Raw genomic sequence first — 24,849 nt, 5'->3', positions numbered from 1 at the left:
TTTGCATTCAGATTAATCTTTTGAAATAAACAGAAGCCAGACAATAGTTAAATCGAGGTGTTAATTGTAGTTGGCAAACTACAGACATCATGAAACTACACTGTCTCAATGATGGCTAATTTTAAATAGTTCTCCTCTTTCCATCTTTAAGAGTCTGAGGAATGTTCTGTCTAGAAGGGTGTTTCTTATTTGAAGCTCATTAACAATGTTGACAGGGGCCATAGTGAAAAGGTATGAAATTTTGAAATTATGCAATATAAAAACATAAAGCCTACAATAATGTGAGTTTCCCCAAATTAAAAACTTCATCCAATTATCAGCCTTAAATTTCAAAGTGCTGCTTTGTTATTGCTACATGGCGGCTCCACTTTAGCTGGTGAATGGAGACTCCGCCATTCATCGTCAGTCTTGGTCTCTGGTTGTGGGAGGTCTTCAGCACCATATCCCTCTTGTAAAACAGACCAGTCCTGTTTTCACTGCCAGAGTTGCAGGGCTTGTTTTCCTCCCCCGACACGCTTTTGCTAGTACAGCATATTTTTATAAAGTCTCTTTACCTATGAAACTTACAGTTTTTAACAGAAATTATTGTTTCTCAATGAAGCTGCTTAATTTAAAATCCCTTGAGAGCATAAAGAGACTACTGTACTAGCTTTGGAATTTCTTTCATAAAATTTGAAGACTGGAAGAGATGTCTGAGGGAACCTTATCTAACTCTTGTACATCAACACATCCAGAAACTGAGTCTAAGTAACTAGGTTAGAGAAACACAGGGAGGTGAGGGCAGATGGGACTTAGTTCTTTCTCCTGAGCCAAGCTGCTTCTGATGCAGAGGGCTACTCACACTTGATGAGGTGGAGTACATAAGGACACTTCAGTGTGCCTCTACATACAAACTGGTGAGAAAAGAAAAGAAAAAAAAAGGCAGTTCAAGTGTGAACAATCAGAGTAAAGACTCTGAAACCAGTTCATTCACTGAAGGTAGTTCACTTTGATTATTTACAGGGCCAAGACATAAATCTAATTCAAAATCACTTCTGTTTTGCTTCATGTATATTAAGCATTCAGACTGTCTCACTTTTATAAGCCCCCAAATCGAATATGACCACAAAATGGCTTTTATTAGCTAAAGGAAGACATTTATTAGCTAAAGAAAATAATCATAGAATTCTTCCAACAAAAAACGTGTTTCTGAGAGAAGTATCATGCACTTCAGAAAGTCTTACTCCACCGCATGGCTCTTGTATTGGCGAAGTCAAAACTATCTCAAATTTAGTGATCTACAACACTGAAGGCAACACTTCTTCATAGGGGTATTATTAGTGAATCATTGCTTCAATATATTTGTTCGGTGCACAATCTGAACTTTTGCTTTTTATTTGGTTAGAGGGTAGAATGGACATTCTCTAGAAAATGATATTAAAATATTATCTTACCAAAGTGCTTGCTTCTCAAGGGAAGGGTGCTATATACTTTTAGAAATTATAAGAAGAAAAACTCATTGGGACCCTTTTATAATATTGACATGAGAGAAAAAAATATTTAACTACTTGACCTTGATATTGAGTTTACTGATAAAGATGTGTTTTAGGGGGGGATGTTTTAGTAAGTTGTGTCTACATTGTGTTAATAAGATTGTGCTCACTCTGCATGGATCTTAAACATAACCCATTTACCAATTTTATCACAGTCAGTAGGGACTTTACTAACTGCTAAATATATTTCTGAATTCCGAAATAGTTGAGACTTGCTTTGTAGTAATTTCAAAAGCACGTAAGCACGTGGATAAAACACAAAGAAGACCAGAAAAGGCCTTCTTTGAATCTTTTTCTTGCTTAACATCATTTTAGAGAAAGGTCTTAAATATTGCTTAGTAGATAAGCTCTTCATTTAGATAGTGATTCTCAGACTTCTAGGGGTGGTTCCAGATCCCTGTATTGATCCAAATGAGTTGAATCCATTAACTTTAGATCAATAATTCTGAATTGCCAGATTCATACCCTGAGGTCAAAGAACTCTGGTGACCTGTTAAGAGTCACACACATCTTTTTGCCTGTCTGTACTATATTCCCTGATTCCATGGAAAAAATAAACTAATGAACCCCAGCTCCTCAACTCTTAAAATGCTTACAGCCGGATACATATGGACAGCAAGAGCATGGAGATTTAAAAACAGAGCAGAAAAAAGTAACTTGAACAGAATGTGGCATTTCCCTTGGTCTGTTGCTAACGGCCCACATACAACATGCTTAAAAAATCCACCCTGGCACTTCTTTTCATCATCATTTAAAAATGCTCCAAATGGACATTTAGAATGTATGGCAATGGGCATGTATCCCATTTGGGGATAAATGGAAAAGCGCTTTATCAAGCTGGGCTATGTTTTCAGTAGTTGTACTGTTAAAAGTGATGTGTATTTGGTCTCTTCTCTTTGTCATGCTTTCAAAGCCAACACAATATTTTAGTTGTATATTTTCAGGACTCCAAAGCCAGTAGCATTAAACACTAATTTTTGTAAGAAAAATAATTATGGATGTGACTTTTGAAACCTCTTCAGGATTTGAAGATGTGAAAGAAATGTAAAAAGGAATTACTTCTCTCACATTTTATTCTGTTCTTTACTTTTTTTCCTTTTACTCTGAAGCCCATCACACTTTGTTTTATTAAAACAAACAAACAAAAAACCTAGTGCCTGCCTCAGCCTCTCCTGCCTCTCAATTGTTAGCTTTGGGATGGCTCTTTTCTGAAGACGGTTCCCATTAAGGTTCTTCACACAGATTCTAAGGGTTGGATTGCCCACACACCCCTGTACACTCTGCACCACCATCTAAAACTTCTCTAAACTTAGACAAAGGGTCCATAACCAGCCAATGGTCCATGGACCTGTTTTGAAGATCCTGCTGCCAGCAAACACTTTGTATTGCTAACTATTCTGAGAGAGTTTAAACAATTTTTATGATAACAGTAAAAACTGAAAAAAAGGTAACTGTGGCTATTTGAAGTGAAAAACTGACCAGAAAGGGCATATATTTGTTCAGTGTTCTAGTAAGTTTAAAGTAATATGGCTCATCTTCCCAGTTTTTCTCAGTCTCAAGTTTTGGGTCCTGAATGTTACATGGAAGGCATTATATTTCAATAACATCTCCAGTCTAAAACCAGAAATTATTCGATGGGGGGAAAACCCTTTTATTTAGTCTTTACATCCAGAGGATTCTACTAGCTCATTGCTAACCCTTCTTTTATTACTACACACCTGGACACATTACACTGTACAATATAAGTAGTCAGGCTTTGGTGAATTTATTTCAATTTACATACAATCCTCCAAATCCTCTGGCAGTGAGCTTGTTGTGAAATCTGACACAGCCAAGTCTCCCTAGCAGGATCTTCCCTTTGCTCTTGGTGTTAATAGCCTAAGGCTTCAAGGATCCCTCCGGGGAGGCTCGGTGAGGCTAAGGAGTAGGGAAGAGGGGTGACTGCGGGGCTTGTTGCGCTGAAGATTTACAATGTACTTCTGGCAGGCGGCTCAGCAACCCCCTCTGTGGCTGTGGGTGTCTAGTGTGACAGAGAGGAGAAAAGCTCTCTAATCTCCCAGTGCCTGCCTCAGCCTCTCTGCCGCTCCCCTCCCTCCCGCCTTCCCTGCCTCCTCGCGCTCTCTCGTTCTTTCCTTTGCTTTTCTCTGGGAGTTTCAGTCCCTGTAGCTTTGGCAATCTAGATCTGGAGCTTGTGCACACGCACACACAAGCACACACATGCACACACACTCACACACACGCACTCCGGCTCTCCCCATCAGGATACGGAGCAAAACCCAGGCTTCATCTACCTGAAGGGGATGGCCCGGTCGGACACTTCTTGCTCACTTGTCATCTCCGGAGGTCAGAGCAACATCAGAAAGAGGGAGGCTCGCCGTCCGGTCTGCAACCTCTTGCCGTTTGCCGCCACCGCTGCTTAAAGTGTCCAGGGTGGAGGAGAAGGCTTTTCCAGGACAGATTCCCAGCGCAGCTCTGCGGCCCTGGGACTTTACCTAGCTGGTTCACCCCAGCTTCTTCCTCCCCAGCCATCCTCTCGTCCCCGGCTGAGGGGTGCATGGCTTGGGCACCTCCGCTGCTGCCGCTGCCACTGCCGCTGCCGCTTCCAGCACATCCCACCCAGAGGACTGAACACCGCCGCTGGGCTGGGGAGAGAAAGCGGAAGCCGTAACTTCCCTCTCCACTGCTCCCTGTCCTTTCCAGCCGAAGACCCGTTGGAAGGCTCCCGCGGAAAGCTAGGCGAGAGCTTGGTGCAGGGAGGGCAAGCCGGCAGCAGCAGGCGCACGGGGGTGGGGGCAGCATGTGCCCGGACGCCGGGTGCCCGGTGGAGAAGTAGCGCACGTTGGGGAGAGCGAGACGCTTTCCAAGTTGGGCGCGTCCCAGAGCTCGTCGCCCCGCGCCTCGGCCGCCAGTGTCAGGAGAGAGGCGGGGCTGATGGGGGGTGCCCAGGTTGCTATCGCTTGCGGCTGGAGTCCGTCTTAAAAGCACCCAGACCAGCATCCCCAGGGTCTCAGCTGGCGTCAAGCCCTCTGCTCGAGTGCGCTCTCTAATGCCTTCGCTGGCTGTGGCCCGGGTGGCCCGCCCGCAGGGGGTGCCGGAGGGGGCGGGGGAGGAGGAGGAGGCAGTGTGATGGCCCTGGACGGCGAGCGCGGGGAGCAGGAGGAGGAGAAGAAAAAGAAGAAGAAGAAAAAGAAGAGGAAGAAGAAGAAGGAGGAGGGGGCTGAGAAGAGCCGCTCACCCTTTGAGGCCACGATGGGGGAGAACGACGCCGCGCTCCGGACCGGCAGCAGGGGGCTCTCGGACCCGTGGGCAGACTCCGTGGGGGTGCGACCCCGCACCACGGAGCGCCACATCACTGTGCACAGGCGGCTCGTACTGGCCTTCGCCTTGTCCATCGTGGCGCTGCTCGCGGTCACTATGCTCGCCGTGCTGCTCAGCCTGCGCTTCGACGAGTGCGGGGCTAGCGCAGCGTCCGGGGCAGACGGTGGCCTCGCCGGCTTCCCACCGCGCGGTGGCAACGGGAGCCTTCCAGGTTCTGCCCGGCGCAACCATCCAGCTGGCCGGGACTCCGCGCAGCCCGAGGCAGGAGTGGAGGCCACCCCGGGGGCACCATCTGCCCAGCCGCCGTCGGAGGAGGAGCAGGAGCAGCGGCAGCCGTGGACACAGCTGCGCCTGTCCGGCCATCTGAAGCCGCTACACTACAATCTGATGCTTACCGCCTTCATGGAGAACTTCACCTTCTCCGGGGAGGTCAACGTGGAGATCGCGTGCCAGAACGCCACCCGCTACGTCGTGCTGCACGCCTCCCGAGTGGCGGTGGAAAAGGTGCAGGTGGCCGAGGACCGGGTGGCCGGGGCTGTCCCGGTGGCCGGCTTTTTTCTCTACCCGCAAACCCAGGTGTTGGTGGTGGTGCTGAATAGGACCCTGGACGCGCAGAGGAATTACAACCTGAAGATCATCTACAACGCCCTGATCGAGAACGAGCTCTTGGGCTTCTTCCGCAGCTCCTACGTGCTCCATGGGGAGAGAAGGTACGGAGGGAGGCGGTGCCCGGCGCCGCCCTACCCCGCCAGGCTGTTCTAACCGCTGGGCAGCCTGCGACCCCCGGGACCCTCCTGGCGTCCGCTACACGGGAAAGCTTGGGGTGGAGTAAGGAAGTAAAGGTGGGATAGAACTATCACCAAGAACCTTCAGGGTCTCCCAGATGCCTGGGCTCTCACTGTTGCCAACTATACAAACTCACCAGTGGTGAACGAAGAATTCTACCCCCTCCTCTAGTCTGGACCTCCCCACCACTGTGTCCCTCTGTCAAAGTTGCTTAGCCAGGACTTCCCCAACCCCGTCAACAGACCTTAGCCAGCCGCGTGCACGGCTCTTTTTTTTTTTTTTTTTTTTTAAGAGTGGTGTGTAATCTGAGCGATGCCAGCCAGGGTGACATCAAAGGCTTGCCAAGTTACCGTCCAGGGAAAATAGGTTACCTGCAAAAGGCCAGGGCAGCAGCCCATTCGGTCAGACGGCAGTGCAGCATAGAGCAGGGCAAAGCCCCCTCCCCCAAAATGCCCGCCTCCCCCATTATCTGGCAGGCACAGAGCAGAGGACGGGCTTTAGCTGAATAAAGTTTTACAAAACTGGAATTTAGAGTAGTAATAACTGGTCCGGTGACAGAGTAAGGGGGCGGGGCCGGTAAGAATGTCCTTGCAAGCAAGTGCTGCGGGCTGTCTCCTGACACTCCAGTTGTTTGTTCCTGAGTTACTGACTCTGGAAACGATCATTGGTGAAAGGAGGGAAAGCTAGTGGTCAGTCTCAAATGCCTTGTTAGTGGGTGTCTTGATGATTTTTAGATTTGGGCAGTATTCTGTTTTTTATTTTTTGAGAGCCTGCGGGTCTTCTCACCACTTGTTCAGAGCTCAGACTTGGGAGTCCAACAGAACCCTGTTGCTATCCTGACGATGACTGCCTCTAGTGCTTACTGAGCAGCTAGTGCTTACTTAGCCACGTCTATTAATTCATTGTTACAAGAACCCAGTGGTGTAGGTGCTACTAATACTCCCTATCTAACGGGTAGAGGAAAGAAGGAACAGAGAAGTAACTGAACACGGGTGAACCCATGAAGCAGGGAGTTTGGCCCCAGAGCCCATTAAGTTTATTTTTAATATGGGGATGATAATAATGGTACTATCCTCACAAGATTGTTGCAGGTGTCCATGGGCTAATGCATTGAATGTCGCTTAACCCTGTATCTGGTATTAAGAGTGTTGGTGGTACTAAGCTCTCAAGCATATCATTGAATGAATAAAAAAGTTTTTATCGCTTTTTGCTGTGACCCCTTGCTTTTAAAATAACTGATTAATTAAATGACTATACGACTGACAAAACCAAAATTGAACAAAAAATGACATTGACAACCTTAGAAGTGGAGGCAGGTGGGAAATTAGTAACAATGCCACTGGTCATGCCTCCTCTGTTCTTCAGTCACTCTCACACTTGCAGAGACTGGGGATCTGAGGAGTGCAGGGTGCCTGAGGTCAGCAGGCTTGTGGGTGGAGAGCTGGGACTTGAACTTCAGTATTTTGATCCCTGGACCAGGGCTCATGTTGTCTGCAAAAATTATGAAGAAGTTACTATATAAGAGGCTGGGAAAATTTCATTGCGTTATGGGAGAACACAAATGTTTTATTATTTATAGAGTACTAGGAAGTAACCTCATATAAAGAAAATGCCCAAAGTGAGTAGTTGTATGGTAGTTAAAATCTATAAGTGAGTGTATACCTTATTCATTCTCTTAAGATCAGCTGTGGACAATTTAAACCCCCTTCCACCACTTCCTCCAACTTATTCTAATGAATACAGATTAATAGTATTTTCCCCGATATCAAATATGGGGGAAAAGATATAGAAAGCAAACTTGCATGTTATGTTTAGAAACAAGCTTGTTATATCAAAACGTCAACAGTGGAAGTTGCATATCATTACCAATAAATTTGTGGTGAAATAAATATTTTCAACAAATCCTGTTTTTTTTGAGCCATGCCAAAACATATTTGGTGGAACTGAGCTTGTTTTGGTCAGTGCTTTCAAATGAACAGAATTCTTAAAAAAGACCAGATGTTTCTGCTTGACTCCTAACTGATTTCTTATCCTCCTGGTGCATATTTGTATTCAAACTCTCTTCTTCAGTTTTCTCCTAAGATGTTAATAACTTGGTTGAAAGTTTCACCTAGTGCGTATGTGGCCAAGCTCTTGTTTCTCTTTTTATCTGCCACTTGCATAGCAGAGTGGATATAATTTCTTGGATGTTGATACCTGGAGTTGATAAGGCAAAGGAAATAGAATAAACTATTTCACAATTATGCCAACATTATATGTATTAACCTTTTTTTGTTGTTGTTATTACTATAGCAACTTGGGGAATTTTGAAATATGCCAATATCGGGAACTCAGCCAAAGTTGGACTTTTACTGGTGGTGTTTTTGTCCCCAAAGTGCAATGTAAATTGACATTTTATAACACTCTTTCCAAAAGGACATCGATACTACCTCAGAGTTTCCGTTTGATTAATGATTAAATATCTTGGTTTTTAGTTTGTCATAATTTTTGCAAATTTAATTATCAGATAATTTCTGTAATGAAAATAAATATTTAATCTGCCAGTGGGGAGTCACATTAAACAACTTGAAATATTTAAAAGAGGAATACTACAGTTCAGCTCACTTAGCCCATGCGGAAACAACTCATTACTATCCCAATCAATCTGATTCTTCAACTCACTCTTCACTCAGAAGTTGAGAGAAACAGTTTTGGTGAGGGTGGGAAAATTCGATTTCACCGCGTGCTTTTGAATGCTGGAAAGTTTTACCCTTGATAAGGCATTGGAGGGGGCTTGGTTTTGTCCTGCAGGGAAGACTTAACTTCTCTAGGTTCCCGTAACTACAGCTGAGAAAGGTTGGAAAACAAGCTCCCCACTGAATGAATCGGAGTTCCTCCGCGTGAGGCATATCCTCTACTTACTGTTGGTCATTTGGCTAAAGGGAAAATTCATCACTTGTTGAATATTGTGAATAAATAAATTCTTTTCAGTTTGAAATGTTTACACACAGCAGTAAATTATCTCCATCAGGCAGAACACATAGTCACCTTTTCCTCAATTGGGAGTGTATTTATGCCATAGTATTCTATAGTAGAATATACTTGCTCAGAATTAGGTAAGCTGCTCATTTACCTGAAGTAATTGCCGCTTTTGGGTAGCCAGATGGTGAGCACACCCATGTTCAAAGTTGGGTACCTTAATTTAGATCCAGATGGTCAGATTGAAAGAGGAGATTTACCCAAAGTAAATGAACATTTTATTCACTTTCAAAAGGGAGACTGTTTTTCTTTGACAAACTTTGATTGGGTCTCTAACATGCCACAGTGCCAGGAGACGGAAATAAAAATAGGTCTTTTCCTATCAAGGATTATTTAGAGAGAAACTGTGATCTCCAAGTAAAATGAGAAAATAACACTGCAGTTCTCAAAAAGAGTCACAAAAATGCTTTTGCAAAAATCTTGTGGATATTGAGAAGGTTGTAGGGATAGACATTTGATATTTTGTGGTATTAATATGCATGGTTTTATGCCTTGTCCTTTTTCTGGAATGAATTGATAATCATGATATTTAGTAAAAGCAGGAAACCACCACACTGCTTTTATGTTTAAAGAAACTTCATTTTTTCCAATCACTCTGATGAAGAGAGCTTTACAGGAACAAGTTGGTGTATATAGCTTTTGGTTCCCTATAAAAGGCTCTGAACTGAAAAATCTGTGAGAATCGTTTATTTCTATGAAAACTTTTTGACATGATTCCTTAGTGGACTTAGCTCATTGTTTTCCTGTCAGGCACACATAACCATATGGCCAAACTGAGTCTAGTACTGCCAGATTTGGGTCACAATTCAAAATGCCACCAAACTAAATCTAGAATTTTTTTTTAAAAAGTTTGGCCATTTAATGACTGATTCAGGGAGGAAAATCCAAATTAATGTTTGCCTTGCCATGGTTTCTCCATGGCACCATTTGATTGGATCACCCTGGATGGTAATAAAGTATACAGTTTCTCTAAAAGAGTTAAACTAGTTTGCCCATATTTTTATTTGCTGAAAGCAACTGCAAACCTGGCCTATTTGCTCTGGATGTCTTTCAAGCAAAGATGGACCTGTGACTGGGTTTCTTGCATCTGTTTGATCTGTACAACATGTTTATTTCCTTAAACCAAATTCTGCCACTGTGTATGTGGATGGGTTTGAGATAACAGTGCCGCACAATGGTTGAGGTTTGCTGGGAGATGGGAACATTCGGTCGGTAAGACTACAAGAATAAGACTCACTTATTTAAGCGTGACTACAAAGAATGGTATAAAAAGAGTGAGGAAGAAATAACTTATTTTCAATGAAGAAGTGTTTCATTATCTGTAAGGAAGAGCATCCCTATGTCACCCATGTTCATTCTCTAGGCCACCAGTGAGACTCATCACCATCGTTATCAGTGTTGTCATTTTTTCAATTTTTTGCATATCCTTTACATACTTTCAGATTTACAGTAGTGACTGGGTTCCTCCAGAGTTTTTCAAAGTCTCATGCAATCCTGCTTTTTGCCACTAGAGAGTGGATGCTTTCTCCGAGAGACAGAATTTTACTATTAACACATAGAATTCAGGAGGATATAAAAATGAAAAATACTCCCTGCTTTTTTCAGTTTGCAGGACAATATGAACTGATCCACCTACAGGCATAGCTAGACAGTGGTGGCTGGGCTGGGAAGGTGGAATAAGATTAGCAAGCTGGGTGCGGCTGAATTGGGGTGAAGGGCCCCAGGCTCACGTCCAGTGCACCTGACTCCAGGTGCACCTTCTCAGTCTCAGAATGCCTGAGTGGCCTCAGGGTTTAAGGAGCTCTGACACTCACTGTGCAAGGCAGGGTTAATGCACTCCTCCCCGTGCAGACCTGGGTTTGCTTTCAAGGTGAAGTTTTAGTTTAATTATTGATATCTTTCCTCAAACAAACAAACAAAAAATCAGAGGATGAACAAAGAATAGAGTTTTAACATTACTGTCATTGGTTACTTTTCATCCCTTTTAAGAATATGTTCAAGCCACTTTTGGCTGTGTTGCTGGATGGAAAGCGTATGTATGTTTAGTGTGTCCAGGGACTCTGGAGCCAGACTGCCTGGGTTCATGTTCTGACTCTGCCACTGATTATCTTTATGACCTTGCCCAGGTTTCCTAATTGTTCTGGGTCCACTGTCCTCATCTGGAAAACGGTGGTAATGATAGCCCATTTCACAGGGTTATTGTGAGGATTACATAGTTAAGAAATAAGGAATTTAGAGCAGGGTCTGACAATTGGTAAGCACTGTGGTGGGTATTAATATTATATTATTCCATGGCTGGAGTGCTACTAGTTGGAGTAGTATGCCATTGTGTAGGGTCAGTGTATTGCCTTGGGGTTTCCCCTTAGCTGCAACAGTCGCTGTGGACATTCCTTCCACTACTGTTTGTTATGCCACCTAAGCGGAGTTTGAAAGACAGGGGAGGGAACAGAGCCCCTTCACCATGAAGGAGAGAGTGAAGAGAAAGGCTGTGGTATTTCATTGCTAGACAAGGCCCTTGCTTGGTTCAGACACTGAGAAATGGAGAGGGCTGAGGGAGCAGGAAGAGTGTGGGAAGCAGTGGGATTGGACGATCCTCTGATTATGGCACCTCTTTCTATCAGCAGAGAGAATGGCAGAAACCAACGACTGACGGGCCTGAGGGTGCTTCCCTTGTCACTGGAGGCCAGTACAGCAGGCAGAAAAATCCCAAGTACCAAGAGAAAGGCACACCAGGCATTGGATATTGTTCTCAAGACTTAATTTGCATTCTGACAGTAGCAGTACTTTTTAATCCTTACATAAGGCTTTGCCTGTTTCCAATATTAAACAGATGAGGCTCAGACACTAGTTTATTTATTTGTATGGAAACCTAATATTATGGCCCAGGACGATAATATTATGTACTCATAATACTCTTCATCAGTGGTGATCAAATACTCAGTACTCATTTTTTGATAAGAGTATTTAGTACATAAATAGGAAAACAATTATGAATATTATGCTCTGTTTTTATAACACGATTATTCACACATGCACCACTTCCTACATACATATTGCTGGCATTATTGCATTATGTTTTTAGCTTACTAGAATGGTTATTTAAAAACACAGACTACATGCTTGCTTATAGCACTGAATATTCAGCAGGGATACTTTTCTTCTGAAATGGCAGAGGTTTAATGACTCACTGAAGTACATAAAACACACACAGTCCAAACAACATGCTTTTTGACTTAAAATATTTTGTCATTGAGTAATAATTTGCATTTTGATTAACAACCTTAACTTTAAATGGGACAGGTGTGACTTCCATGACCTTGTAACTGAGTCTATTTACTGCAACAGTTGAATAGTAACTAGATGTCCCATTAGGACTTTTCTTTAGATCTTGGGAATTTTTATTACCAATCTTAAACGATGACAATGCTAGGCAGTTTGCAATTTCAACAGAAGCAAGTTCAAAGATCATTTTTCACTGTGCTGTATGTGTGGTATGCTTAGAAGTGGCCAAAACGGAAACCTCTGAAAAATGCCACACCATGTCTGAGGTTCTCTTGGTTTTGGTGGGTTCCACAGTGAAATGTCATGAATCAATTTTTAATACTAACAGTGCTATGCAAATGTCTGTTTCTTCTGTGTATTTTAACTTTATGAAAAGGCAAATGGAAAATAATGGAACAGAAACTGTTCTGTATCACATACTGTAATTTGTTGGCAATATTAACTGACATTAATGCATTACTGCTGCTGAATCTTATCATAATGACTTGATACAAGTAGCTTGCCTAGTGAACTTCCGCAGAAATAGGAAGAAATCAATTCTCTATATCCTTTAGAGACAACAGAGAGCTTTAAGCTCTCCTTAGCTGAACCAAAATGTCAAATAGACAAGTTGTTAAGAAATCAAGTAATTTACTTTAGAAGAGAATTAAAATACGGGTATGTTAGTCATATTTCTCTAGTTATGCTAAAGTGGCATTCTTGGAATGACACTTCCAGGATGTCACTTTTGGAAGTGGACTTTTTAAATGGTAATAGATTTATTAAAAGGTAAACATGATTTTGCTTAAGAAAGCAAAAAAAAAAAAAAGGCAGCAAAATACTTGTCCCTATTAACTTCTGCTTCCTGATGTTTTATTTTCCTTCTTGTATTTATGTATGTATTTCATATCCATATGATATATTAAAATGTTATTTATTTTTCATTTTTAAAAATTTCTTTTCCTACCTCAGACTTACCTCAAATTTACTCAAACGCAAACTCATTATTTTCTACTCCCAATTGCTTTCCATAGAGCCGTCTTTGGTTTTTAATGATAGCAAGCAGAAAAGAAGTCTTGCGTCCACCAACGAAGGCAACCCTAAAATATATGCAGTGAAGAAAGAATTGTGTTTTTGAAACCCAAAAGACTTGTTGGGTACTGAGTCTGAAATTAGATCTCTTTGTTAGAAAGGAGAGTATCAGGACCGAGAGAGGGGTTAGAGATGGGCTGGCAGTACTGAGATCTGATAAAACCAGAATCTCTGTAAGACAGCAGACAGGGGATTAACCTAATATGTGAGTCAAAGCTGTTTTCAAGTCTTCTTTCTGTGCTGTCCATTGTCAGTGTGCTCCCTGCTCCATCTGTCTCTGGCCCTTAAAATATTCCCCAGGCTTCACGACCAATTCTTACATTTCCTCCTCCATACAGACTTCCTTCAGTTCCAGAGGCTGGTAGTTCTCAACTGGGTCAGTTTTGTCCCCCAGGGCACATTTGCAATATCTGGGGACATTTTGGTTGTCACAGCTGGGGAAAGGTGGTGCTAGTGGCATCTGGTGGTAGAGGGCAGGGATGCTGCTGCTGAGCATCCTACAGTGCGCAGGACGGCCTCGGACAACGAATATTATCCACCCTAAAATGTAGTAGTGCCCAGACTGGAAAAGCCTGCTGAAGGAGAATGTAATTTCTTCATGCATTTCCCTCGTTGTCATGGCTTTGTGTGTGATGCCTCTTTAGCTATATATTTAATTTCTTTTATTTAGAGTATAAACTCCTTGAGGGAAGGAAGCAAAGATATTTATTTTTTCCCTCAGTATTAAACACTCAGAAAATGATTAAGAGAGGCACATGAATTATAGAGCTTATAGTAAAAAGCTACTTAGTGGTAGTATAATTAACATTTTTTAAAAAGCCTCATAAAATTCAGGGGATATTTTGTTTCTAATTTTTTTTCAGTTATATGATCTCAAGCTTGGGAAAGACCTTAAATGTAATCTAGTCCTACTGCTCTTCTTTACCAAGGGACATTTTTTGATTTCCTAAATACTAAATTGAAATTCAATTGCAATCGTCTTTAGGTGCCAGACTGTGAAATTGGTATTTTCTCATTTAGACATTATCAGAATGTATGTTGGCCCTCTGTGCATAGATATATACTGTATGTATAATTTCATTAAGAATATTAATTGCAGAAAAAGTCACTAAATGATTTCAACAGTCCCTTTCAACCCTGAGAATCAGTTACTTATATTGCTAGCTTTACTAACATATTTACTTACTACATAAGGCAAAAAGAGACTGCATGAAGTTATTCTTCTGCATAAATATTTGGTTTATTAATTTCTAACTAGCCCAAAGTTATTTAGAATTCCTATATCTAATAAATTCTTATCCATTAATTACTTAATGCCAAAGACACCTTTCATTTTTGCATAATGACTAATGCATTCTAATTGCAACCACTCTGTTCAACTCTGGTAGAACTTTTCTCCTAGTATTAATAGTATTAGAATATATAAATAAAGATATTCTTCTCAATTATATTGCATAGAACTTAAGAACAAAATGATTATATCTTTTTTAAAAATAAAAAGGAACCTTATCAACAAAATAATTAGCAAGCAAAATAGCCAGAGAGATTGAAATAAAGAACAAACTGACAGTAAGGGGAGGGGAAAGAGGGATAATGGGGGAATATAGGGGCAGGGCCATTAGGGAGCATGTATAAAGGACACTTGGACTAAGCCAAAGCCGGTATGGTCAAGGGTGAGAGGCAGGGTTGGGTGGGGTGGGAGGAAAATGGAGACAACTGTACTTGAATAACAATAAAAAAATTATTACCATGCACCTAATAGTGAAGAGTTTACATATAACAGACAATATCTAGTTGTTCAATGACTAGAATTGGAATTCTCAGATACTTTAAAATTAGAAGGGAACAGTTTTTTTCATGTATGGAATCTTATAGATATCTTTTAAGTAGCTTCAGTAGAGAAGTATCAAGCTCAGTGGACATTTTAATTAATAAGATTGAAAGGTAAGATTCAAGAACATTATGTAAGAAAAAAGTATGTGATGAGAAAATTGTAAATGGGTGCATTGTAACTAAAAGGTACTGACATTTAATTAAGCAAAAATTATGTTGTTATTAGTAAAAAATTATAAGGAAAATATTATCACCATTCTGGCAAATTAGGAAAGAACTTTAATTACCAACAGTTGAATTAATAACATTGTTTATCAATTATGGCTAAAGATTATTTTTACTGTTTTTGAAATGTAGTTGCCTTTCACTCAGACACAGAAGATGTGAGATCTAGACCCAGTTCTGCACTAATTGCCTGTGTCACTTTGTACAAACCACTTCACCCTACTGGAACTACTTTTTCTTTTTAGAAATTTATGAGAGTTGGACAATTTGTTTCTAAGATTGCTTCCAACTTTAGCCTTATATTCATCCGAAGATTTATAGTTAAAACTTCTTTCCTATATATTATCTCATTTTATCATCTCGACAGTTTTGTAAGGAAGGCTTAGAAAATATTATTGTTTTCCTTCTACTAATGAAAAAGTAAGCTCAGGCAGTTAAGTGATTTACCCTAGCCCGGTATGTGGCAGCCCAGGACTGTTTTCAAGAGAACCCTCAAAAACCTTCTCTCTGAGAGCCAGCATACAATTAATCTTTAAAATGTCTTTTTTCTCTATTTGAAAACTAAGCTTCAAAATATAGGCCCTCAATGATAAATGTAAGCTTCATAATTTTAAAATGGCCTGAACATTTACACCTCATGGTTTGAGCCAAGGACAGCCAATAAGATTCGATACACACATCAACCCCTATTGATTGGTAGTAGTTGCCTGAAGCGCTGTGCTGAGGATAATTTTGAGGTCAAGTTCGGGCTTAGTGGGAAAGTGTGCCATGTTAGATTAACCAGGTGCATACCTTGGATGATGGAGAAGGGAGAGGGGACAAAATTACTTATGAGGGAAGTGGTTTTTTAAATAAATGACTTTAGAACTTAGTAATATTTTATAAAGGGTCTGATATTGACTTGCCTTAATCAAGTTTTGCAACTAGTATTGTTAAAAAGGTTTAACTTTTGTCGTGATTGTTTTCATAAAGAATGACCTTAAGTTAAAATACTTCATATGAGCATTTTTGTTGTAACCCTGCTGTGAAAAACAGCCAAAGTTGTTTCTAGTTAGTTTTAATAAGCAACTTTGCAGCTTGACCTGAGAACTTGAGGGCATTAAATATATTTTCTTTCTGTATATAATTCATTTATACATGAATATATACACACATATTAACAGGTTTATTATATAGGTATTTATTACATTTACATGTCATAATATAATAAACACATTATGAGTAGTAAACACCAGTGGGGTCTGCATTACTCCATGTAAACCGGTTGCTGCCTTCTAAGAAAGGTTGAAGATATTGTGAATCAGTGGCTGCCATTTTTTCACTGGCTGCTATTTGTGAACTGCCTACTGGGTGCTATTCTTCTGTTTGCTGTGATAGGTGCTTTACATTCTCTTTATTTCCCCCCTAAGCTTTACCAACACTTTCTTTTTGAGTTAAACTTGGTTATTTTCTACTGAGCAATGAACAACTACACCTTAGGGAAATTTAATAATTGTATAGGATGATATGGCTAAACATGTTGTAGAGCCAGAATTCAGACCAAGTTTTGTCAGGTTTCCAAGCCCTTTTTTCTAAATAAAATCAGGTCATGTCTTGATGAAATTGGAGGATACAAATGTGTCGCAGTGATGGTCTATGTTCTATGAGCATCTGATGACAACTTCTGGATTTTCATTTGACAGACTTTAAATGTTGTATAGCTTTGGGGAAGAAAGGGAGGCATGCCAAAAAAAGATTATTTTCCAATGTTTGCCAATGTGATGCCACTGAGTGGTTTTCTTGTAGACTGTAATGTTTTGTCTTACAGGCACTACTTTGGGTTTAGAGAATTTATTTTAATTGAGACAAAAACTTCCCTGAAGAAGTTTTATTATTGGGGAAATACATGTGTGTAGTGTTTTTATGCTATTCATGAACTTAAGTTTGGTTCAGAAATGAAAAGTATGTTGCAATTTGGTGAAAATACATTATCAGCAGAAGCATGCAAAGTGGTCATAACTCAAGCCATAAATGTAATTGGGAATGTCATTTTCTGTTTTCCAGATTCCTTGGTGTTACTCAGTTTTCGCCTACACATGCCAGAAAGGCATTTCCTTGTTTTGATGAGCCCATCTACAAGGCTACTTTTAAAATCAGCATCAAGCATCAAGCAACCTATTTATCTTTATCCAATATGCCAGTGGAAACTTCTGTGTTTGAGGAAGATGGATGGGTTACGGATCACTTTTCACAGACCCCTCTCATGTCCACATATTATTTAGCCTGGGCTATTTGCAACTTCACATACAGAGAAACTATCACCAAGAGTGGGGTTGTAGTAAGTATTTTAAACTTAATGCTGTTTTTGGATTATGCACACTCTGTAGAGTAATCTGACTTCTGGATTAACAATGAATTATTCCTATGCTTTTCACATTTATATGGCTGAATTTTTTATTTAACCCCTGAGAGAAAACCCTCTTCCAAGTTTCAAGGAGTCAGAGAGGAATGTCTCTTGTATACCCAGCCTTCTTATTCCTTTAACCAGCTCCTCCACCCCTGTCGCCTCTCTCCCTCTTCATCTATCTCCTATCTCTGGAATAACTGTTGTTTTGGGAAATTGCCTGTTTCTATTTATGTGACTGGGAAAGCTGCTGATTTTTATTATGAAACATTTCAAATATGCAGAAAATGTGGAGAATAACAAAATACACTCCATATATCTGCTAGCAGCTCTATAGAATCTAAACATTTTACCGTCTTTGCTTCAGTCTAATTAATTTTTGCAAAAGTAAAACATACTGACTGCATTGAATCGAACCTTTCTGTTTATCCCTGACTGATCTGATGCCTTGCCCTCTTCCTTAGAGATAATCACTGAATTTGGTATTTACCATTTCCATATCTATTGTTTTGCATTTAGTAAGTATGTATATGTCCATTTATAATATATGTCATGCTTTAAAATTTCACATATATAAATGGTTTTATCTTATAGATATCATCCTGCCACTTATTTTTTATTTCATTTTATATTTTGCTTAAAACTATGTTTTTGTAGTTTATCTGAATAGAGTGGTTGAATGAATCCATCAAAATGTATCATTTTCCTCTATATGAACATTTAAATTTTTCTGATTTTTAATGATTAACAGCAATGCTCCAGTGAACATTTTTGTACATAAGTTCTTCTGCCAATGTGCTAGAATTTCTGTATGGTATAAAGCTTCTTTGAGCCCATAACAACTAAATGTATAAAAATACGTTCCTAGGAAGGGGTAGTATATAGGAAGTTTGGAGAATTACTGTTTGTGTTCAATTTATAATAAGAATCAATTGGACTTTCTATGACAAAGTAGTGTTCCAGGCACTTTTTGCATGTTATTGCATTGCATTAATGAAGCTAGATCAGCCATGCTATTACTAACTTCCTCCTAATTTCAATGGCTTACACAATAAATATGCATTTATTTAATTTTCATGTCAAATTCTAAAGCAAGGTATTATAATTCCACTTTTGCAAATGAGTAAACTGAGGCATAGAGACATTCAGCAACTCTCCCAGGGTCACAGAGTAAGCAAGTGGTAGAGCTGCAAGTCAAACCTCTGTTGGTCTGATTTCAAACTTGAGGCTCTTCCGCCCTTTGCCCCAGGAGCTCTGTTTCACCATTCCCCCTGTGTGTCTACAACAGAATTCAGGTGATGATTGTCTCTATCCAATGGCCATCATATTCAGTGTTGCTTGAATATAACAAAAGTGAAAGAAATCTACATCCTTATTCTTTAGGAAGTTCATAGTTCTATAATAACCTAAATTTTGAAATATAGATTGGCTAAATAAATTTTTCTCACTGTTACTTTCAATTTAAATTGCTGTGGAGCCTATTTAAAAAAATCTGCCAGCATACAAAATTCATGCCATTATTGAAGAACTACAAATTGTGAATTCATGTAGAAAATCATTAAAAGAACTTCCCAAATGCTGCCTATAGAGGGCTGGATGACATTTTACTCTTTTGATCTGTTGAATTCCTCTGATGTTTTTGATGTCTGGATGTTTGCAGGCTGTCCACATTGGACCACACATAGAAAAGGAACACGAAGACATCTCATTTCCTTTTACATCTTCGAAAAATGATGATTGACTTGCTTTGGGTCAGCTAGGAGCACAGGGTACAATGGAAATGTTTTTTCCAAGTATGTCTTCTTAAAAGTGTTCTCAGCCCTTCACAATTATGCTGGCTGCAAAGTGACCCATGTTTAAGTGACCCAGATATACTCTAATTATTTAGACATGACTTTGTATTAGAGTTAAGAATCTAAGTAATTAGTAAACATTTAAAAATTCCTCCTTAATAATTTCTACATAAGAAAGATAAAACAGGCTACTAGAGAACACTGAAAAACCAACTGAAGTAAAATGTTAGATTGTGTAATTTAAAAATACTAAGAAACATAAAAAGGAAAACATTATTGCCATTGGGTGCCCTTGCTTATCAACTGTGGAAATATGGTTAAAACCTGGTTCTCTTTTTCTGTCACCTCTTGGAAATCCAATCTATTTTCTTTGCACTGCCTTCCCTCTCTATTACTGGGAGCACATGGGATTGGCATTTCTCAACTCTTAACAACTAGAAGGAGTGGAGATTTGATTTTAAAATCTTGGAAGTGGGAGGGCTGTGTGAAGTCCAGGTGGTCATTTTGGATCAGAGTCTGAAGCAGTTTTCTTCAAGACATGAGAGAGCAACTTGTGTAGCATCTTAATAATACACAGCTGAATTGTAGCAGTGCCTCAAGTATGCATATTTGAAGTATCATCATTATTTTCTTATCAAGTTATCTACACTGTGCAAGGCACTAGCCTAAGTAATTAGAAAGATAAAAAACAATCTTAGATCCCTCTAGTACCAAGATTGCAAATGCAGCTTTCAGATTGAATCTACGCCTGCAGACATGCTTTGTTTACCAATCCCTAACATGATTTAACATTTTTATAATTAGTTGACAGCATTTAGAAATTGGGAGATTGCACATAAAATTATTTATTTCTGGCTTCTCTTGAAAAATTGGAAGATCAGTGGACCCACATTACTGCTTGGTTGTATTTGATCATTCATTTATTCTTTCAACAGATATATATCGACTAAGTGTCAGGTATTTTTCTAGGTACTGGTGATATTGCAGTGAACAAAGCAGACCAGGTTTCTACTCTCAAAAAAACTTACATCTTAATGAGGACACAGTGACAATAAACAAATACATATATCACAGTCAGGTGGTGATACATGCATGCTGTAGGTGAGTGGTGGCTGGCCCATTTACATGGGGCATTGGCTTCCCAGTATAACAATCAGGAACGCTTTTGTATCTTGGCATCTAGTTCACTGCAATATTGTACATTACCTGCTTTCATTCTGTAGATGTTTGGATTTTCAACCCTTGGCTAGGGACATAATTGAAGAGGGTAGTAGCCAAGAAATGTGCATTGGAAAAGCAGCATTGAATGTACTAATTGCAAATTAGTGTCACTAGCATTCACTATCAAATGACAGTTGTAAAAAATAAAGAGTTTTGAAGAGGGATAACTTGGATAACTAGATATGTACTTCATGGGGGAGAAAGAATTTAATATGGCCCTGAATGATGGTTTTTTCTTAGAGAAGCAGATGAATGTGAGCATATAATCCTTGGCAGGGGAAGTATTAATAAGAGGTAGGGATATTTATGGGAAATAGTGTAGACTTATGGTTATAAACATATATTTTAGAATAAGATAGGTTTGTTTTAGAAGCTTTACTTTGCTTCTCTATGATGTTGATTAGTTACTTACCTTCTCTTTATCCTGGTTTTCTTGTTTGAAAACTTAAAGTATGAATTCTTCCTTTATAATATTGTTTCAGTTACTATCATGGCATAACAGACTACTCCAGAATTTAGTGCCATAAAACAACCATTTAATGTGCTAAAAGTTTCTGGGGTCAGGAATTTGGGAGGGCACAGTGGGGATACTGTCTATTCTCAGTGATGACAGGGACCTTAGTTGGGGAGACTTAATGACTGGGAGTGACTTGACAACAAGAGACCAGAATCACCTGGGCTATGTTCACTAATGTATCTGGTGGTTGTTCTGACAGTCTTCTGTGAGGTCAGCTGGGGCTGCTGGTCCATAGCATTTCTATGTGTCCTTTAAACATAATCTGGGCTTACTCAAACCATGGCGGCCTCAGGGTGGTTGGACTTCTTACATGGTAAAAAAGCTCCAAAGGTGAATGTCCTAACAGAACTAGGTAAAAGCTATATGACCTTTTTTGACTTATCCTCAGCAGTCACACAGCATCACTTTTAACGATTTTTAATGCTTACAGGTAAATCACTAAGAAGGTCCTGATTTGATAGATGAGAGCATGGACCCGACCTCTGGATGGGGAGTGTCAAAGAATTTGTAGACTTGGTTTCAAATCAATACAGCGTGCTCTCTGGTTACAAATTATTTACATTCATTCTACATACAAAATACACTTGCCATAAGTCTGATTCATTATAGCATCAAATTCAAGTTTAAGGTCCAGGATCTCAACATCTAATTTAGATCTGGGTGGGATGAGACTACTTTGGTTTGTTTTCTTGGTCATGGCTGCTTCTCTCTTTCTGAAGATCTATGAGCTAAGGAGATAAATGATCTATCCCCACTCTCCTCCCCCATGAGACAATGGTAAGAGGAGAATATGATTATTGCAATACACATTTCCATTCAAGAATAGAGAAAATGAAAGGATACAGTAGTTGCTGGCCCATAGCAGTTTTGAAATCCAACTAGGCACATATTGGCAATTCCTTAATTGTGGCTCATTGCTGCTTCCTGTGAGTCATTCTTTCTGGAGCTTGGCCCCGTCCTTTTGGCTCTTCATTTTGTCTTTTAAGGCATCTCTTCTCCTCCAATTAAGAAGTAGTTTGTGTTTGCAATTGAAGAACCTTCTGAGCTTGCTTTCTACCAGTAAAAAGTTGGGGGTCCAAAGTCTTATTTTTCTATTGTATTGGATCTGTTGCTTTAAGTTGAAGCAGGTATATAATTTATATAATTTATAATTATATAAAAATGTTGGCTTTGTATGTGTCAAGTTATACCCATTCCATTAGACAAAACTACCCTCACAGATCTCTTTGTCTACCTTGAGGCCTTGAGTCTTTTGCCTTCAACATTCTTAGATGCTTTATTGTTTAACAGAGAGTGTTTTTGAGGCACACTTTTATGATCCTCAGAAAGCCCTTTGTGTCTTTGAAAAAGTCTATGGGACATCATTTTAAGAGCATCTGAAGTCTTAAGTTTCTGAAGTCACATCTTGGTTTAATCTTTAGTTCATGTTTTCCTGAAAATAATGTGTATTTTTTTTTTCCTGCTGGTGCTGTTTCTTACTTTGAAAATCTTTTGCCACCTGGAGAGGCTGGGATGAAGAAAAAGTTTGAATTTCAAACTCAGCAAGTCCTGGACTTTTTCTAAATTTTGATTGGAAACTGGACAGTTTGTTTTTAAACTCTTCTGTCCTTTTTTGCATTTTTTCATTGTTGGAGAAGAAGCCAGGGATGCTTTCAGTGTGATGCCTGGAGCACTACTTAACTAGAAAATATAGTTCAGTAGTTATAGCTCCCATTTTTCATGATATTACAGGTACCAATGTTGCCAAAGTTTCTTCCATTATATTGCAAAGGTCCCCTTTCCTTTAGCTTCCAATTCTCTTTACCTTAATATTCTTTAAGCCCTCACTGACAGCTTTATCAAGGTTCACAAAGCTTTTGCTAATACTTCTCTAAAAAATCTTCAAGCTTTTGCCCACAGTTTAGTTCCAAAGCCAATACCACATGTTTAGAGGCTTTTTTTATGGCAGTATACCACTCCAGCTACTAAAATAAGCTCTAATTGATATTTCTGAATAAGAAATCATTCTAAAACTTAGTAATAAAAAGTCACCATTTTTTATGCTCATGGATTCTGTGGGTCCAGAGTACAAACAGTATAGAGCAGGGAATGACCCATCTCTGTTCTATGATGTCACAGCTGTAGAGACTTGATAAGTGGGTGTGATGTGACGTGACAGCTTGGAGCCAAAATTTTCTGGGGGCTTCCTTTACTAAGTGTCTTTACTTAATGTCAGCTGTTGTCTGAGTCCTGATTGAGGCTTTCCATGATACCTGAGCTACCATGCAGCATAGTAGCCTAATATCAAACTTGTTATTGGTAATTCAGGCCCCCAAAGGTGAGTGTATGGAGATCTCCACTGCCTGTTCATTCCATTACATAGGGTTACATAGATTGTATTAGTCACCATCTTTTTCCACTGCCTGTTTACAAGGCAGATGCTGTGTTACTTTTTCTGACCTAGCCCAAGGAATTAAGCAGTACCACTTTTGGGTTATCCTGTTAGTTATAAACTTAGATTGGCCCAGGTTCTAGCAGAGGAGACATAGACCCCATCTTTGAATGGGAGTACTGTCAGAGATTTTGTGGACTCACTTGAAAACCACCACAGTTGTTATAAGTATTACAGGAAATATTATTTATAAAATCATAAACACGGTGCCTGACATATTGTACTGGCTCTGATGGTGACGATTAAACTGGTGAGATATTCAGAAGTCATAGAAGGGAGTAGTCATATTTATGCTTGAGAGGCAGATGGAAACTAGATTGTTAAAGAGTGGGATGCCTGGCTAAATTTTAAGGTTTTGTTCAGTTAACAATAAGAGCCACTGAAATTTAAAACCTGGAAACATGATATGTATACTTTTTATAATCTGCCTGCAAAGAGCATGCACAATGTGAGGATGTGAGGAGACATAAGCAAGGGGTCCATTTAGCTATGAAACTCTGGACTAGAGAAGTTATGATTAAAAAGTAGCATAGTATAGATATGACAGGAATTTTAAAGGCAGAATTGGTAGTACTTTGTGAGAGATGAAAGAAAATGTAAACGGGGGGAAGCAAAAGAGCAAACAGTTGAGTGACTCTAAAGTTTAAGTTAATAACAGCTTGGCAGTTGTCACCCTCCATGTTCACTGTGTATTCTGAATTGGCTTCACAACCAATGAGAGTTTTCCGTTGCCTTGGCCAGTCTCTTGGATGTATGACCTATGCTGTTATAATTGGTTATATAGATTTTTTTAGTCAGCATTCTTTATATTATCAAGTTATAAAATCTCAATTTGAGTTTAAGCAAAAAGGGACATTTATTAGAAAGATATGGGGGGTATCTCAAAGAATCTCAGGTCAGAGATGGGCCTGGGGCCTGGAGCACTGTGAGAAACTTGGGAATCCTATTTCAGGTTCTTGTTAGTGCTTCTGCTTTGCTTTCCTCTCTCACCATGGGCACACTTCCTCTGTTGTTTGATTCACAGGATAGAATATTGCTGCCAAAAGTTTCCAAGTTTTCTGTATTGTAGGAAGGTCTCAAGAAGGAAAGGAATCTTTATAAATTACCAAACATATAGACAATGTCTTGGTTGCCCTTGCTTGAGTCACATGATCATCTCTGGGGGGAGAGTGCACATGTGGAGTCACAAAATAGGAACATGGCATCTGCTCCACCTTGTAGATTGGACTGTGTGGCAAAAAAGAGCAGTTTCTAGAGAAGGGATGCTGGGCAAAAAGCTGCTATAAGTCCCCCAGGTGTATTTTTAGCTTTATTTTGTGGACTGACTACTATGGGAAGAAAACACATAATTTACCATGGTAGTACATATACATATACGTATACCTACACCCAGGGAAGTACACACACACACACATACATGTGATGAACATTTCTGATGC

At 39.8% G+C, this 24,849-nt stretch overlaps 1 protein-coding gene across 1 annotated transcript in view; it reads left to right on the top strand.

Annotated features, from left to right (window-relative positions):
* Nucleotides 1–4,640: 4,640 nt before the first annotated feature.
* The window catches only part of TRHDE (thyrotropin releasing hormone degrading enzyme), a 368,798-nt gene continuing 348,589 nt past the window's right edge, over nt 4,641–24,849 (top strand). Inside the window, exons 1-2 of the mRNA XM_028532432.2 lie at nt 4,641–5,560; nt 17,109–17,382. Of these exons, the coding sequence (XP_028388233.2) occupies nt 4,659–5,560; nt 17,109–17,382 (1,176 nt within the window). The 5' untranslated portion in view covers nt 4,641–4,658. The remainder of the gene's footprint in view (nt 5,561–17,108; nt 17,383–24,849) is intronic.

Source organism: Phyllostomus discolor, chromosome 2 (assembly GCF_004126475.2).
Source record: "Phyllostomus discolor isolate MPI-MPIP mPhyDis1 chromosome 2, mPhyDis1.pri.v3, whole genome shotgun sequence".
Taxonomy (NCBI): domain Eukaryota; kingdom Metazoa; phylum Chordata; class Mammalia; order Chiroptera; family Phyllostomidae; genus Phyllostomus; species Phyllostomus discolor.
This window is presented reverse-complemented; position numbering and strand designations above follow the sequence as displayed.